Raw genomic sequence first — 13,364 nt, forward strand, 5'->3', positions numbered from 1 at the left:
ATCAGAACTGTTTTCTACATCTGTGACTCTATTTCTGTTTTGTAAATGAGTTCATTTGTATCCTTTTTTTAGGTCAAATATTCGTTTTATTTTATTTTGATTGATGGCTACAAGTGTGGCTTTGTCAGAAGGTACATCAAAGGAAAGAGAAAATAGATAAATCCCACTTAAATTACCCATGGCAAATTTTTTTTTGCTCCTATTTCAGTTCAGTTCAGTCGCTCAGTCGTGTCCGACTCTTTGCGACCCCATGAATCGCAGCACGCCAGGCCTCCCTGTCCATCACCAATTTCCAGAGTTCACTCAGACTCACGTCCATCGAGTCAGTGAGGCCATCCAGCCATCTCATCCTCTGTCGTCCCCTTCTCCTCCTGCCCCTAATCCCTCCCGGCATCAGAATCTTTTCCAATGAGTCAACTCCTCACAAAAGAATATAATATAGGTGATGCATCTTATTTTCAAGAAGTCCTGAGACGATTGATTTACTTATTCACTAACCAGAATTATTGCGACTTGTTTATTTTTCTATACACTAGGAATGTGGTAGGAAAGCAGAGTTGATGTCCTCATGATGTTTGGGTTGGTCAGGGAAGCCAGTCATTGAAAAAGTAATTACAGATGTGCTGATGGTGACAAAGAGGAAGTGCAGGAAGTGCTATGGAGACATCCCTTAGTCTGGGAAAGCAGGGAAGTCTTCCTGGAGAAAGTGACTTTCAAGACTGAAGTTCTGTATCCACCCTTGCACTCACCTGTCAATAACTAAGCAGGGCTTCTTTTTTTTTTCTTTTTTTTTTTTTCAGTCTGCAATCAGGAGTACAATACTGAAAAGAAAAATTTTCTGACTCTTAGAATTGTCATATACAGAAATTTAGACAAACGCTTACTGACCCCAGAAGAATTTGCACACATTTAAAAACATAATGCTTAGTTCTTTATTTCAAGTGATTAGCCTATGTTAATTTCAAATTTTTGAAGCATTTGACTTTAGAGGTATTTCCTGTTAACTACTTAAAAAAAAACAAAAACCCTCCTAAAACTTTGTTAGTTACTTACTATGCACTTAAGAGACAAAACGTCTTTCCCTTCCCTCTTATATCTTCCTCCCTATTTTTTCCTCTTACCCCCCATTTACCCAAGTGTTTAGAAAGAAGTCAGAGCCTCATTATATAGAAAGGGCTTGACCTAATTATCTTCCAAATTGATAGAACATTCCTAAAATATGTAGATAGAAAACTTGAGGGTTTAACAAAGTATTTTGATTCAAAATTTAGTCTTATCTTTATTTTACATTTAATCATGCATCTTGCCATTTATTTTATTCTATCTCTTAACAATTTTAGCTATTTTCAAATGGCAAGTTCTAGAGAGAGTCTGGAGAAAAAGGAAACTCTCCTATACTGTTTGTGGGAATATAAGTTGGTGCAGCCACTATGGGAAACAATTTGGAGGGTCCTCAAAAAACTAAAAATAGAATCACCATATGCTCCAGTAATCCCACTCCTGGGCATATATCCAGACAAAGCTATACTTCAAAAAGATACAAGCACCCCTATATTCACAATAGCACTATTCACAATAGCTAAGACATGGAGACAAACTGAATGTCCATTGACAGATGAATGGACAAAGAAGATATGATAAACATATACGATGGACTACTACTTACCCACAAGAAAGAATGAAATAATGTGATTTGCAGCAACATGGATGGACCTAGAGATTATCCTACTGAGTGGAGTAAGTCAGACAGACAAAGAAAAGTATCATATGATATCACTCATATGTGGGATCTAAAATATGGCACAAATGGACCCATCTACAAAACAGAAACAAACTCTCAAGCTTAGAGAACAGGCTGGTGACTGCCAAGGGGGAGGAAGGATGAGGGGAGCATGAATGAGAGTTTGAGCTTAGCGAAAGAAAACTATTAAATCGAGAGTGGATAAACAAGGTCCTATTGCATAGCACAGGGAACTATATTCAGTATCCTGTGATAAATCATAATGGAAAGAAGTATTTTAAAAGGATGTATACATATGTATGGAGAAGGCAATGGCACCCTACTCCAGTACTCTTGCCTGGAAAATCCCATGGATGGAGGAGCCTGGTTGGCTGCAGTCCGTGGGGTCGCAAAGAGTCGGACACGACTGAGCGACTTCACTTTGACTTTTCACTTTCATGCATTGGAGAAGGAAATGGCAACCCACTCCAGTGTTCTTGCCTGGAGAATCCCAGGGATGGGGGAGCCTGGTGGGCTGCCGTCTATGGGGTTGCACAGAGTCAAACACGACTGAAGCGAGTTAGCATGCATATGTATAACTGAAAACAGCAAAACATTGTAAATCAACTATATATATTTTTAAAGCTTTAAAAACTTCTTTAACAAAATTAATAATAATTTTAGCTATTTAATTACATTTTATTTCCACTTGTGTCCTGAAACATATATGAATAAAGGGTACATCTGAAGCTGCTTCAGATGTAGAATATAGCTCATAAAAAAAGTTTCAGAACAGTTTCCTTTCTTTCAGAACATGGAATGATTGACCTCTGAATCAAGTAGACACATATAAGAGTTAGAATGACTATTTGAAAGCAATTCAAAGAAAATGTTAGTATAATTTTTCAGCATTTTCATTTGGAATAATAATTTGTAGTTGATCATGATAGTGTATTAATGTAATAAGAAGCCTTATTTAAACCAAAATTACTTATACTGAATGAATAGGTTTTTAGAAGTGTGTTCAGTCCAGTTGTTAAATTTCCTTTCTGCCTACTCTTTTGCAACAGGTCACCCTGAAAATAGAATTGTTATAATGAAACTATTATCATAGATAAATGTAACATGAAAATGAAGCCGTTTGCTTCCACATTAAACTCTGCTTCCTTTGAGTCTGCAACCAGCAACTGTTTCAAAATACAGCATTATCTTGAACCCATATCTCTGTCTGCTCTGGTTTCCTGAGGCAGTGTATTTCAACATCATACAACCCCATTAATGTAACTCTTGGTGTCTCTGAAGTTTAGCTTAAACCTTCCCCTTCCACCTCTCCAATAGTGGCTTGGTGTGTAAATAAGTGCTATGTGATTATATTTAAATTCTCCTACTGTTAAATTTAGGATTTTCAAAATTGATTCCTGTAACTATCTCCTCTGGGCTTCCCTGGTGACTCAGCAGTGAAGAATCTACCTGCCAATGCAGGAGATGCAAGTTCAATCCCTGGGTCAGGAAGACCCCCAAGAGAAGGAAATGGCAACCTATTCCAGTATTCTTACTTGGGAAATCCCATGGACAAAAGAGTTTAGCAGGCTGTAGTCCATGGGGTCACAAAAGAGTGGGACATGAGTAGCGACAAAGAAGCAACAACTAGCTATCTCCTATAAAGGAAATTCTGAATTGGTATCAACCATCAAACCTTAAATTTGCCATTTTAACATCTGGAATCTTGGAACCAAAATTGCAGAAATGTTCAAGGGGCAAAGATTCCTTATTTAGAGCTCTGCAAAACATAAAATCTACATTACTGGAAGGAGATGGGCATTTTCTTGAGATTTTAGGGAGGTTAAGAATGAAGTGAATAACAACTGGGTGAAAGCAAAGTTTAAAGAATCTGGTTTTCCCTGGGATATAAGTTTAATTTCCAACTTGCAAAAGAAGAGTTTGTCTTAGAGATGAAACGTTTCTCCTTAGACATTCAATCATGCTTTTCCTGAAACTTGTGGAAAATAAATGCTTACTAATAGGACAGAAATTAAAATATTCAAAAGATTTCTATTTCATTTCTTTCTCTACCATTTAGTACACCAGAAGGGAAATTTATAAACAGCTGTGAGTGAGTGAAGTCACTCAGTCGTGTCTGACTCTTTGTGACTCCACAGACTGTAGCCTACCAGGCTCCTCCCTCCGTGGGATTCTCTAGGCAAGAATACTGGAGTGGGTTGCCATTTCCTTCTCCAGGGAAAACAGCTGCTTGAAAAATAAGTGACAGCAAGCATTCATCCTAGCAAATATCTTATTTAACCTTTATGTTGTTTCTGATTGCCTAAATTCTCATGTTTGTGAAGTTTTGTGAAGTACTAGCTAGTCCCGGAAAATGATATTAATGGTTATACTTAAAGCATTAAAATCAAAGTTAAAACTTAACTTTGTTCATTATTAATCTCAGAAGTAAACAGTGTATTTCTGTGACTTTGCTGAGACCTGGTCACCTAACAGAGATTATGCCTAGCTATACAGGAGAAATTAGATAAAGGGGTTTGAAAATTATTTAAAGACAAAAAATAGCATTAACACTGGCAGATACTTCTTGTAACTTCATCTAATTTCGCATTAGGAAAAAAAGGATCCAAGGTTCCATTCTCCTGGTCATCATTTCACAGTCATAGTTCTGTTGTTTCGACTGTGTTTAACTTTTCCAGATGTCTGCTTTCGAGAAGCGGAGGGGGGAAAGAAATCTTTGGGTGATAGTGAAAAGACAACTTTGCATCTCTTCAATAGACATTTCTTTCAGAAAAACGTAGACATTCTGTTATACCTTCATCGTGCATTATTATTATCCTGTTATATTTTATCAAGTAGATATCAATTAACAGAACATTCTTTTCAAGAGTAAATTAGAGTGGACAAAAACAAGTTTTACTCAAAATACCTACCTGTTGCTGGCTTTATCCTGAATGAAGATAGGGTCCATCTTTCCATGACAAATGCATTTGGAATAACAATGAAAATGATATTTTTCTGCCCCCAATGTTGTGTTTATGGACCGCAGCTTTCATTGTTAAAAACCAGTAACACTTTTTGATCTACAAAATTTGAAATGCCACTGAAATAAAATGAGACCTTTGTATTGCGTTGAAAGTGCAGAAGTAAATCTTTGCCAGTACCTTCCCTCCTGTTCTCTTGCTTGTTCTTTGTCTACCCTCCTCTCTCCCTTCATGCTATTCCACTCCCCACCAGTTTTCAGCGACATCCACCCTCCTCACCCAGACTCCCAGTTTTTTTTTTTTTTTCACTGTCTGGCTTCAGTCTCAGATGAAGCCATTCCACTACAGACCAAGTTGTTCAGCTCTGTATCAACTCTGCCAGAAATGTTTGCATTTCTCAAGCGCTTTCCTGACATGGAAATTTAATAGAATAATGGAGTGAAGTGCTAATAGTGGAATTTAACACACCGAGAAATGCAGACTGGTGTAAGTATGGGCTCCTTCTCAGTCCTTTCAAAGACTACCACCAAGATGACCACCCATATTGCTCTTGTGAAATGAGGATCCAAATACAAAAGCAAAAAAGATGTAGCTTGTGAAGCATTAAAATCCTGCTAGTTGATTTCAGAGAGAATATGTTTGTTTCTGAACTCTTGGCTCCTCTGAGGTCGCTGCTGTTCAGTCAGCTATCACTCACCCACCCTTTTAACCCATCCGTCAGATAACAAAGAGGTGAAACCATAAAAGCGTGTTCTATTACTCATCCCCAAGGCTGATTTGAAACCTGTGTTCTCAGGAACCCCTGATGTGCCGGATGCCATCGTGAAAATAACTGTCGTGTTGACAGACTTGAGCTTTTACCAAAACTGTGAGAATACTTTGGACCCCTTGGGTATATGAGATAGATTGGGCTCTAAGGGGGTCTCAAAATTTGGCCCAAGTGGTGATGATCACCAAACACAGCTGTTGGTCAGTTTTGCCCAGTCCAGAGGGGGTTAAATCACTGCTGGGCATTCCAAACCTCTCTAATCTTATCCTGGAGAAGTGGAGTTCTGCCTTGGTTTACAGTTGAGGTCACCGGCAGGGCAGTGTTTAGACAGGGACTGATGGAATTACGCAGCATTGTTAGCATTAAATAGCACTTGGTGGTAAGGACCCGTGATGGCATCGGGTTCCTGTGACTCCCTGGGCACACTGTCTTGAAATAGATGCCTCCCGATATGTGTTGGACTCGTAAAATGTGTGAAGGGCTCTGTGTGGCTTTTCATCATTTGTTTAATTTGAAAGAAGATTGTTTTAAGGGACTTATTATAGAGTTAAGATATGTTTCTAAGGAACAGAAAATGAAGAAGAAAATTGAGCTTGGTTACCGTCAAAGTCACGTGTTACAATTCACTCTCCAAGGTGACGCAGTATCTCCTTGAGGGAAAAGCTGCCAAAAGTGTTGAAAGTGATCTGCCTGTTTTCTTCTCAAGCTGACTTGCAGGGACGCCCTGGTATTTAGAGACTGTTAAATCTTTGTGGAGGGTTTACTAATAACTGTTCATCCCTGTTTCTAAGAGAAGTTGAAATAAGAAACATGACATTTGGCAGCTAGTTGTGTGAAAATTAGTAAATCTATGTCGAATTTCCCAGTCATGGGCATGTATTTACTTAAAAAAAAGAAAAAAAACAAAAAACAAAGGCCTTCTGTTTCCTTTTTTTTTCCCTAAACTTCACACTTGATATAAAGGTTTACCCACTTCAGTCATGCCTTTCACAGTGAGTGTGTGTGTGTGTGTGTGCGCGCGCGCGTGTGTGTGTGTGTGTGGTGCTTTCCAGGAGTGGCATGTGACTGTGCTGTTTAATCAGGGCTATATTTAAAAACAAATTTGCAAGGAAGCGTTTCTCACGTTATTAATGAGATAAAGTCGGAGTGAAGCAAGCTGTGTCGCAAAGGGCAAGTGTCATGAGGCAGGAAGTCCCAGCCATCTCTTCTAGCTGTGCTTCAGCCACCCGCCACCTCGCTGGCAGCCCAGAGCAGGCTCAGAGGAAATGCCCGCCCTTGGCCACAAGTGCCTACTGCTCCTCCAGGGGCCCCCCTGCCCCAGGGCTCTGCACCCACTCTGACTTGCCTCTGTCTCCAGCAACCCCAGCACATCCTTCACACATGGCTTTTGTGTGGGACCCTCGGGGAGCCTCAGTGCCAGCACTATCCACAAGAGTCAAGTCAAGATCACGATTCTCAAAGTCGTACAGGTATTGTTCTTTCCTTTTTGTGGCTGGGATGAATTTTTTTCATCAGCCTCCGTCGCCCTAGACCCCCTGCAGAGGAGTCTCGTGCCCTGTGTTGATCTGTTTAACTTCTGTTTCCTAGATTGCCTTCAATTGGCGGGATAAATGGGCAGTATACAGAATAGGAACTGTGCAGATGAGAACCTTAACAGAGCTGAGGGTATTTGGGAACCCCCAGAAGCAGAAGGAATTCGACTAACTCTAAAAGCTGATTTTGAGAGTTAAATGGTAAACTTAGAAAAGCATCCCCGTGGCTGGCATCTGGAAAACAAGTGTGTTAGCCCACTTAATGGACGTAAGGTAACCAGATTCTGTCGTACTAACTTTCAATTAACCCTTGAAATAGCAGGGATGGGTTCTTGTTTGGTTCAAGAAGCAAACAAGCAACAACAAAACACTTCTGTGTATATATAAGTGTTTCAGGTCCTATTCACATGGAAAAGTAGAAATGATGCTTATTTAAGATTTGTAAGCATTACTGTGCATATTTCCAATAGATGGTGACTTATCTAGACCTATGGTCTAGATAGTAGTTCAGAGTTTTAATTTTGCCAAGGGGAATTAGGTACCACGAAATAGAAGGGAATATGTTCTTAATCTGTAATGTCCAAAGATTTCTGTAGAAATATATGAAAAATCTTGACCTCAAGACTTAAATAAATTGTTAGTGACACCTTTGCTTTACATCCAAGTTAGGCTTATTTTAACCCAATAATTTGGAAAGAAAAAGAAGACATTGAGAAAAATCTTTGATTTCTTTTTGGCTTCAGTATTCTAGATACTTACAAAGAAAAGATTGACCCTTTACACATTTTTTTGGTTCTGATTGGTTAGTCTGTAGCATTGCAAGCTATTTCACCAGTAGCAAATAGAGGTGAAATCATAAGCAAAATTTCAAGAATTTCTTTAGACAAAATGTAACATATCTGGAAACCACCAGGCCTGTTTAGAATTATGCATTAAATTTGGATTCAAATGTGTTTGGATTTACTTGTATAAACACATTCAAAGTTTAGATTAAAATAATCTACAAGAATTATTTATTTGTTTTAGGCAGCATTAAAGATAGTGTCCTTGGAATTTTTTAGGGAACTATGAAATCAAAAAGACTCAAATTATAATCTTCCCTAGTAACAAAGAATAAGCAAACTTTGACAAGGGATAAATAAAAGATGGAAGTTAAAGGTTTAAGTAGTGATTCCTTACTTCTAGATGTACTGCCGGTAGTACTTCTACTTCAAAACAGAATAAACATCATTTATTTTCATTAATTATGTTAATTTGCTACAGTTAAGAATGATTCAAAGTTAGAAATTATATGCCTACTATATGCTTTACATTCTACTGAATTCACTTCTCATGCTTATTATTTACATCTCATGCTTCTTATGTGCTAAGTTGTATGCTTATTTAAGATTTGTAAGCATTACTGTGCATATTTCCAATAGATGGTGACTTCTAGAAACTCCTTACCGTTGAAATCTGATAACAAGTTTCCAAATATCATGCATATCTAACTGCTGGGTAGGGTAAACGAAATAGCATGTTTGTCTAAAGAATTTCAGAAATCTTGAGAAATGCAGAGGTTAAACTCTACTCTGTGATCTGCAGATATATTATGAAAGTTGCCTTCTTGGTCTGCCAAAGATATTTTCATTTTTATTGTCAGTTTTATCCTTTCCAAAATAGAACAAGCACTGGTATGTCTAAGGATGAGTTTTCTGTATATTTAAATGCCCTGAGTTTGTAGTTCTAACCTTCTTTCATAACAAGTTTAAGAGGTGAGAATGACATCCTGAAAAGCCATTAAGGAGTGACTCTGTTGCTCATTCATTTGCTTTTAATTTGATTGTTAATTTACCAAATAATAATTAATGGTTTATATGTACTCTCTTCACTGTTCTGTGGGTCCTATTTTCTCTATCCATTTGGACTAAACTTTCCTTGAGTTCAGAGGCTCCTTTCTATGCAGGGGGAATACCATTAATGCATATTTGGTGAAACATCTTGCTACATACACTCTCTTAGTTGAGTAATATCTATGTGAAAAATCAACTTGCGGATATGATCAGGACCTATCACAGGCCAAGAGTTCAATGGAAAGTTAAAAAGCTAAGACAGCAGTTGGACCCTCCGACCTCACATTTTCGGAGATCTCTTAGTGCTAAAAACAAGAGTATACATTCAGTCACAGCAGTGCACTGACAACAGTGGGGAAAATGTTTATCGTATAGCTTTAAACGTTTATCAGACCACATCGACTCAAATTCACGAGTCACGGTATTTGTGCATATGTACATGCACACACATACATGCATACACATCCACCCACGCGTTTAAATTCTACATTTATCTCCTGAATGACAGTTTCATGGCATAGCATCCCTGGAGTCAAATGTATTAAGCTATTTGATGTAAACATTTAAAATACCCTACAGTTTTGCAACCGAGCTTTTGTATTTCTTCATTTCTTTTTTAATCTATGAGATCTTTAAAGCAGGGAAGTAATTTAAACTTATCTTGACCTTTGAGAGACTTTAGATATAATTCTACTATTGAAGCAACTGACATAATGAGGCATTAGCCAAGATTTCTTGGTTGAATTTCTCATTTACAAGTATTTTCGGTTTAATAAATGTAATTTTATATTCTGTAAAATTCTCACATGTGTCTAGTAGAGTGGTTTTTTTTTTTTCCTTTGAAAGATGGAATGGATATTATGGCACTGGTCACACTCTAATGTTAAGCCGGAATATTTCTCTCTGGTATTGTTTTCACTCTCCTGTGGCATTCGGGCTGAAGGAAAGCCAGGTCCGTGAAGAGTCTGATTTTTTTAAAGTAACCACAAATCATATGTATTTGATGAGTGTTGATCCCTGCGAAGCACAACCTTGGGCAGTACTACAGTGTTTAAAGTAGATCTGAAAGTTGTTTTTCAACAGTGATGAGTTCTTGCCTTTTGTGGATAAAATATACTTTTAGAGAAAGCCAGATATAATTAACATATAACTTATTAAGCTAAATTTGACTTGATGCAGAAAAAGAGAGAGACAGAAAAAGAGGATTACATTCTAAAGAGACTGATTTTCCTCTGTGGCCCTAGAATGAGAACCACACCTCTCACGTCTGCCGTGGAGGAGAGAGAAGGACATGCCGTGCTTCCGTTAGATTTGAGAAAGTAGTATCAGTGAGTGGACCCATGTTTAAATGTAGTACCTCCAAAACTGGGAAGAAAATCATCTTGGAAGCCAAGAAAGAACAAGGAGCTAGAATTTAGCAGGTTGGAGGACTCTGACAATTCCCCAAGGGAACTCTGGGACCTTTTGTTTTTAAAAAATGTTATTGTTTAAAATTATAGTAACATTCACAGAAACTTGAAAGTTTCTGTTTCTTAGAAAGTTACTCTTCTAGAGATGGTCTTGTCTTCCAATCTGAACAAATCACAGAACTTTTCAAAAAGGAATGTTAAAAAGAACATTTTTTATGAGGTGCCTATGGGTGGATGCTGTACCAGTAGAAGAGACCACCATCAAAGCTGCCTAGTAGTACAGGGCAGAGGTGATTTCACTAACCTCCCACAGACTAGAACAAAGTAAGTTCTGGTTTTCCTGCCCCTCACACTAATAGATGTCATGAGATATATCATTGACTGTTGGCTGAAACAAACAACCCTACACCCCCTCGGCTCATCTTGGAAAGTTATATTCAAATCTGCAACTTTGATCTGGAGGGGTTTTTTTGGTAGAAGATATGTGCAGGGCCTGCTGGAGAATATGGTCTCTTAGCTACTCTTTGTTCCTATCAGAACTGATGCTGTCAAATTAAACCTCAGTTTGCCCACTAGACAGAGACATTACTTTGCCGACTAAAGTCCGTCTAGTCAAGGCTATGGTTTTTCCAGTGGTCATGTATTGATGTGAGAGTTGGACTGTGAAGAAAGCTGAGCACTGAAGAACTGATGCTTTTGAACTGGGATGTTGGAGAAGACTCTTGAGAGTCCCTTGGACTGCAAGGAGATCCAACCAGTCCATTCTGAAAGAGATCAGTCCTGGGTGTTCTTTGGAAGGAATGATGCTAAGGCTGAAACTCCAGTACTTTGGCGACCTCATGTGAAGAGTTGTCTCATTGGAAAAGATTCTGATGCTGGGAGGGATTGGAGGCAGGAGGAGAAGGGGACGACAGAGGATGAGATGGCTGGATGGTATCACCAACTTGACGGACATGTGTTTGAGTAAACTCCGGGAGTTGGTGATGGACAGGGAGGCCTGGCGTGCTGCGATTCATGGGGTCACAAAGAGTCGGACATGACTGAGCTACTGAACTGAACTGAACTGAACTGAACTTGCTCACTAGAAAATGCTGGCTAGAGCCCAAGTCTTAAAGAAATGAGTCCTGCCAACAAATCAGTAAGCTGAGATGTAACTTTCCAAGTTTCACATTAGTACCTCCTTTTCTGTGGCATTAAAAAAAAAATAAAGCTTTTCAAATGTAGCAGATGTTACTATCTGCTCTTCTTAGTGTTCTGTTCCATACCTCATCTCATTCAATTTTTAGAGTAAAACAGTTGACCTATTTCAAATCCTCAAAGATGATGCTGTTAAAGTGATGCACTCAATATGCCAGCAAATTTGGAAAACTCAGCAGTGGCCACAGGACTGGAAAAGGTCAGTTTTCATTCCAATCCCAAAGAAAGGTAATGCCAAAGAATATTCAAACTATCACACAATTGCACTCATCTCACACACTAGCAAAGTAATGCTTAAAATTCTCCAAGTCAGGCTTCAACAGTATGTGAACCATCAACTTCAGACGTTCAAGCTTGATTTAGAAAAGGCAGAGAAACCAGAGATCAAATTGCTAACATCCATTGGATCGTCGAAAAAGCAAGAGAGTTCAAGAAAAACATCTACTTCCGCTTTATTCACTAGGCCAAAGCCTTTCACTGTGTGGATCACAACAAACTGTGGATAATTCTGAAAGAGATGGGAATACCAGACCACCTGACCTGCCTCCTGAGAAATCTGTATGCAAGTCAGGAAGCAACAGTTAGAACTGGACATGGAACAACAGACTGGTTCCAAATAGGAAAAGGAGTACCTCAAGGCCATACATTGTCACTCTGCTTATTTAACTTATATGCAGAGTACAGCATGCAAAATGCTGGGCTAGATGAAGCACAAGCTGGAACCAAGATTGCCAGGAGAAATATCAATAACCTCAGATATGCAGATGACAGTACCCTTACATCAGAAAGCAAAGAGCTAAAGAGCCTCTTGAAGAAAGTGAAAGAGGAGAGTGAAAAAGTTGGCTTAAAACTCAACATTCAGAAAACTAAGATTGTGGCATCTAGTCACTGCAGATGGTGACTGCAGCCATGAAATTAGAAGACGCTTGCTCCTTGGAAGAAAAGTTATGACCAACCTAGACAGCAGAGACATTACTTTGCCAACAAAGGTCCATCTAGTCAAGGCTATGGTTTTTCCAGTAGTCATGTATGGATGTGAGGGTTGGACTCTAAAGAAAGTTGAGCACTGAAGAATTGATGCTTTTGACCTGTGGTGTTGGAGAAGACTCTTGAGAGTCCCTTGGACTACAAGGAGATCCAACCAGTCCATCCTAAAGGAAATCAGTCCTGGGTGTTCATTGGAATGACTGATGCTGAAGCTGAAACTCCAGTGTTTTGCCATCTGATGTGAAGAGCTGATTCACTGGAAAAGAACCTGATGCTGGGAAATATTGAAGGCAGAAGGAGAAGGGGACGACAGAGGATAAGATGGTTGGTTGGCATCGCTGACTCAATGGACATGAGTTTGAGCAAACTCCAGGAGTTGGTGAAGGACAGGGAAGACTGGCCTGCTGCAGTTCATGGGGTTGCAAAGAGTCAGACACGGCTGAGCAACTGAACTGAACTGAAAAGTAGGGGTATAATTACCACCAAATGAGAGGAAAATTGGAGGTTTAGGGATCAGTGGCTATACAACCCACATGTCGTCAGAAGTCCAGAGTAATAATAATAAGATCTAAATTGTATTGGGGATTTAGTTTGTGGCAGAAAGTTTCCAGCACTCTCCAAATACATTATCTTATTTCATCCTACAAAACAACCCCACAAGGAGGACTTGCATTGTATTTACCATACAGATGGTTAAACTAGGCAGAGAGAGTTAGGGAACATGCCGAAGTTTGAACCCTGTCCTAGAGGCTTGACTTCTAGTCACTTTCTCACTTCCCATTTCTTGATCAGATCTTCTCATTGCCACACAGAAGTTCCATAATAAGAGGTGACATTCTGATAGACTTAACCAGTCTCATTGACTGAACTCAGAGCCTTCCTCTAAAGAATACCTTGTAATTTGCTATAGAACAGGGTATAATGATTGACCAAA

The 13,364-nt window shown here is 39.0% G+C and overlaps 1 protein-coding gene across 4 annotated transcripts in view; it reads left to right on the forward strand.

Annotated features, from left to right (window-relative positions):
- Window positions 1-13,364, forward strand: part of PDE4D (phosphodiesterase 4D) — a 974,373-nt gene that overhangs the window by 594,083 nt on the left and 366,926 nt on the right. The window contains exon 1 of one of the 4 annotated variants that reach the window (XM_052659251.1): window positions 6,767-6,942. The exons of the other annotated variants lie outside the window; for them this stretch is intronic. Coding sequence (XP_052515211.1) covers window positions 6,854-6,942 — 89 coding nt within the window. The 5' untranslated portion in view covers window positions 6,767-6,853. Of the gene's footprint in view, window positions 1-6,766; window positions 6,943-13,364 lie in introns of those variants that run through there. 4 annotated transcript variants of the gene reach the window in all.

This window comes from Budorcas taxicolor, chromosome 20 (genome assembly GCF_023091745.1).
Source record: "Budorcas taxicolor isolate Tak-1 chromosome 20, Takin1.1, whole genome shotgun sequence".
Taxonomy (NCBI): domain Eukaryota; kingdom Metazoa; phylum Chordata; class Mammalia; order Artiodactyla; family Bovidae; genus Budorcas; species Budorcas taxicolor.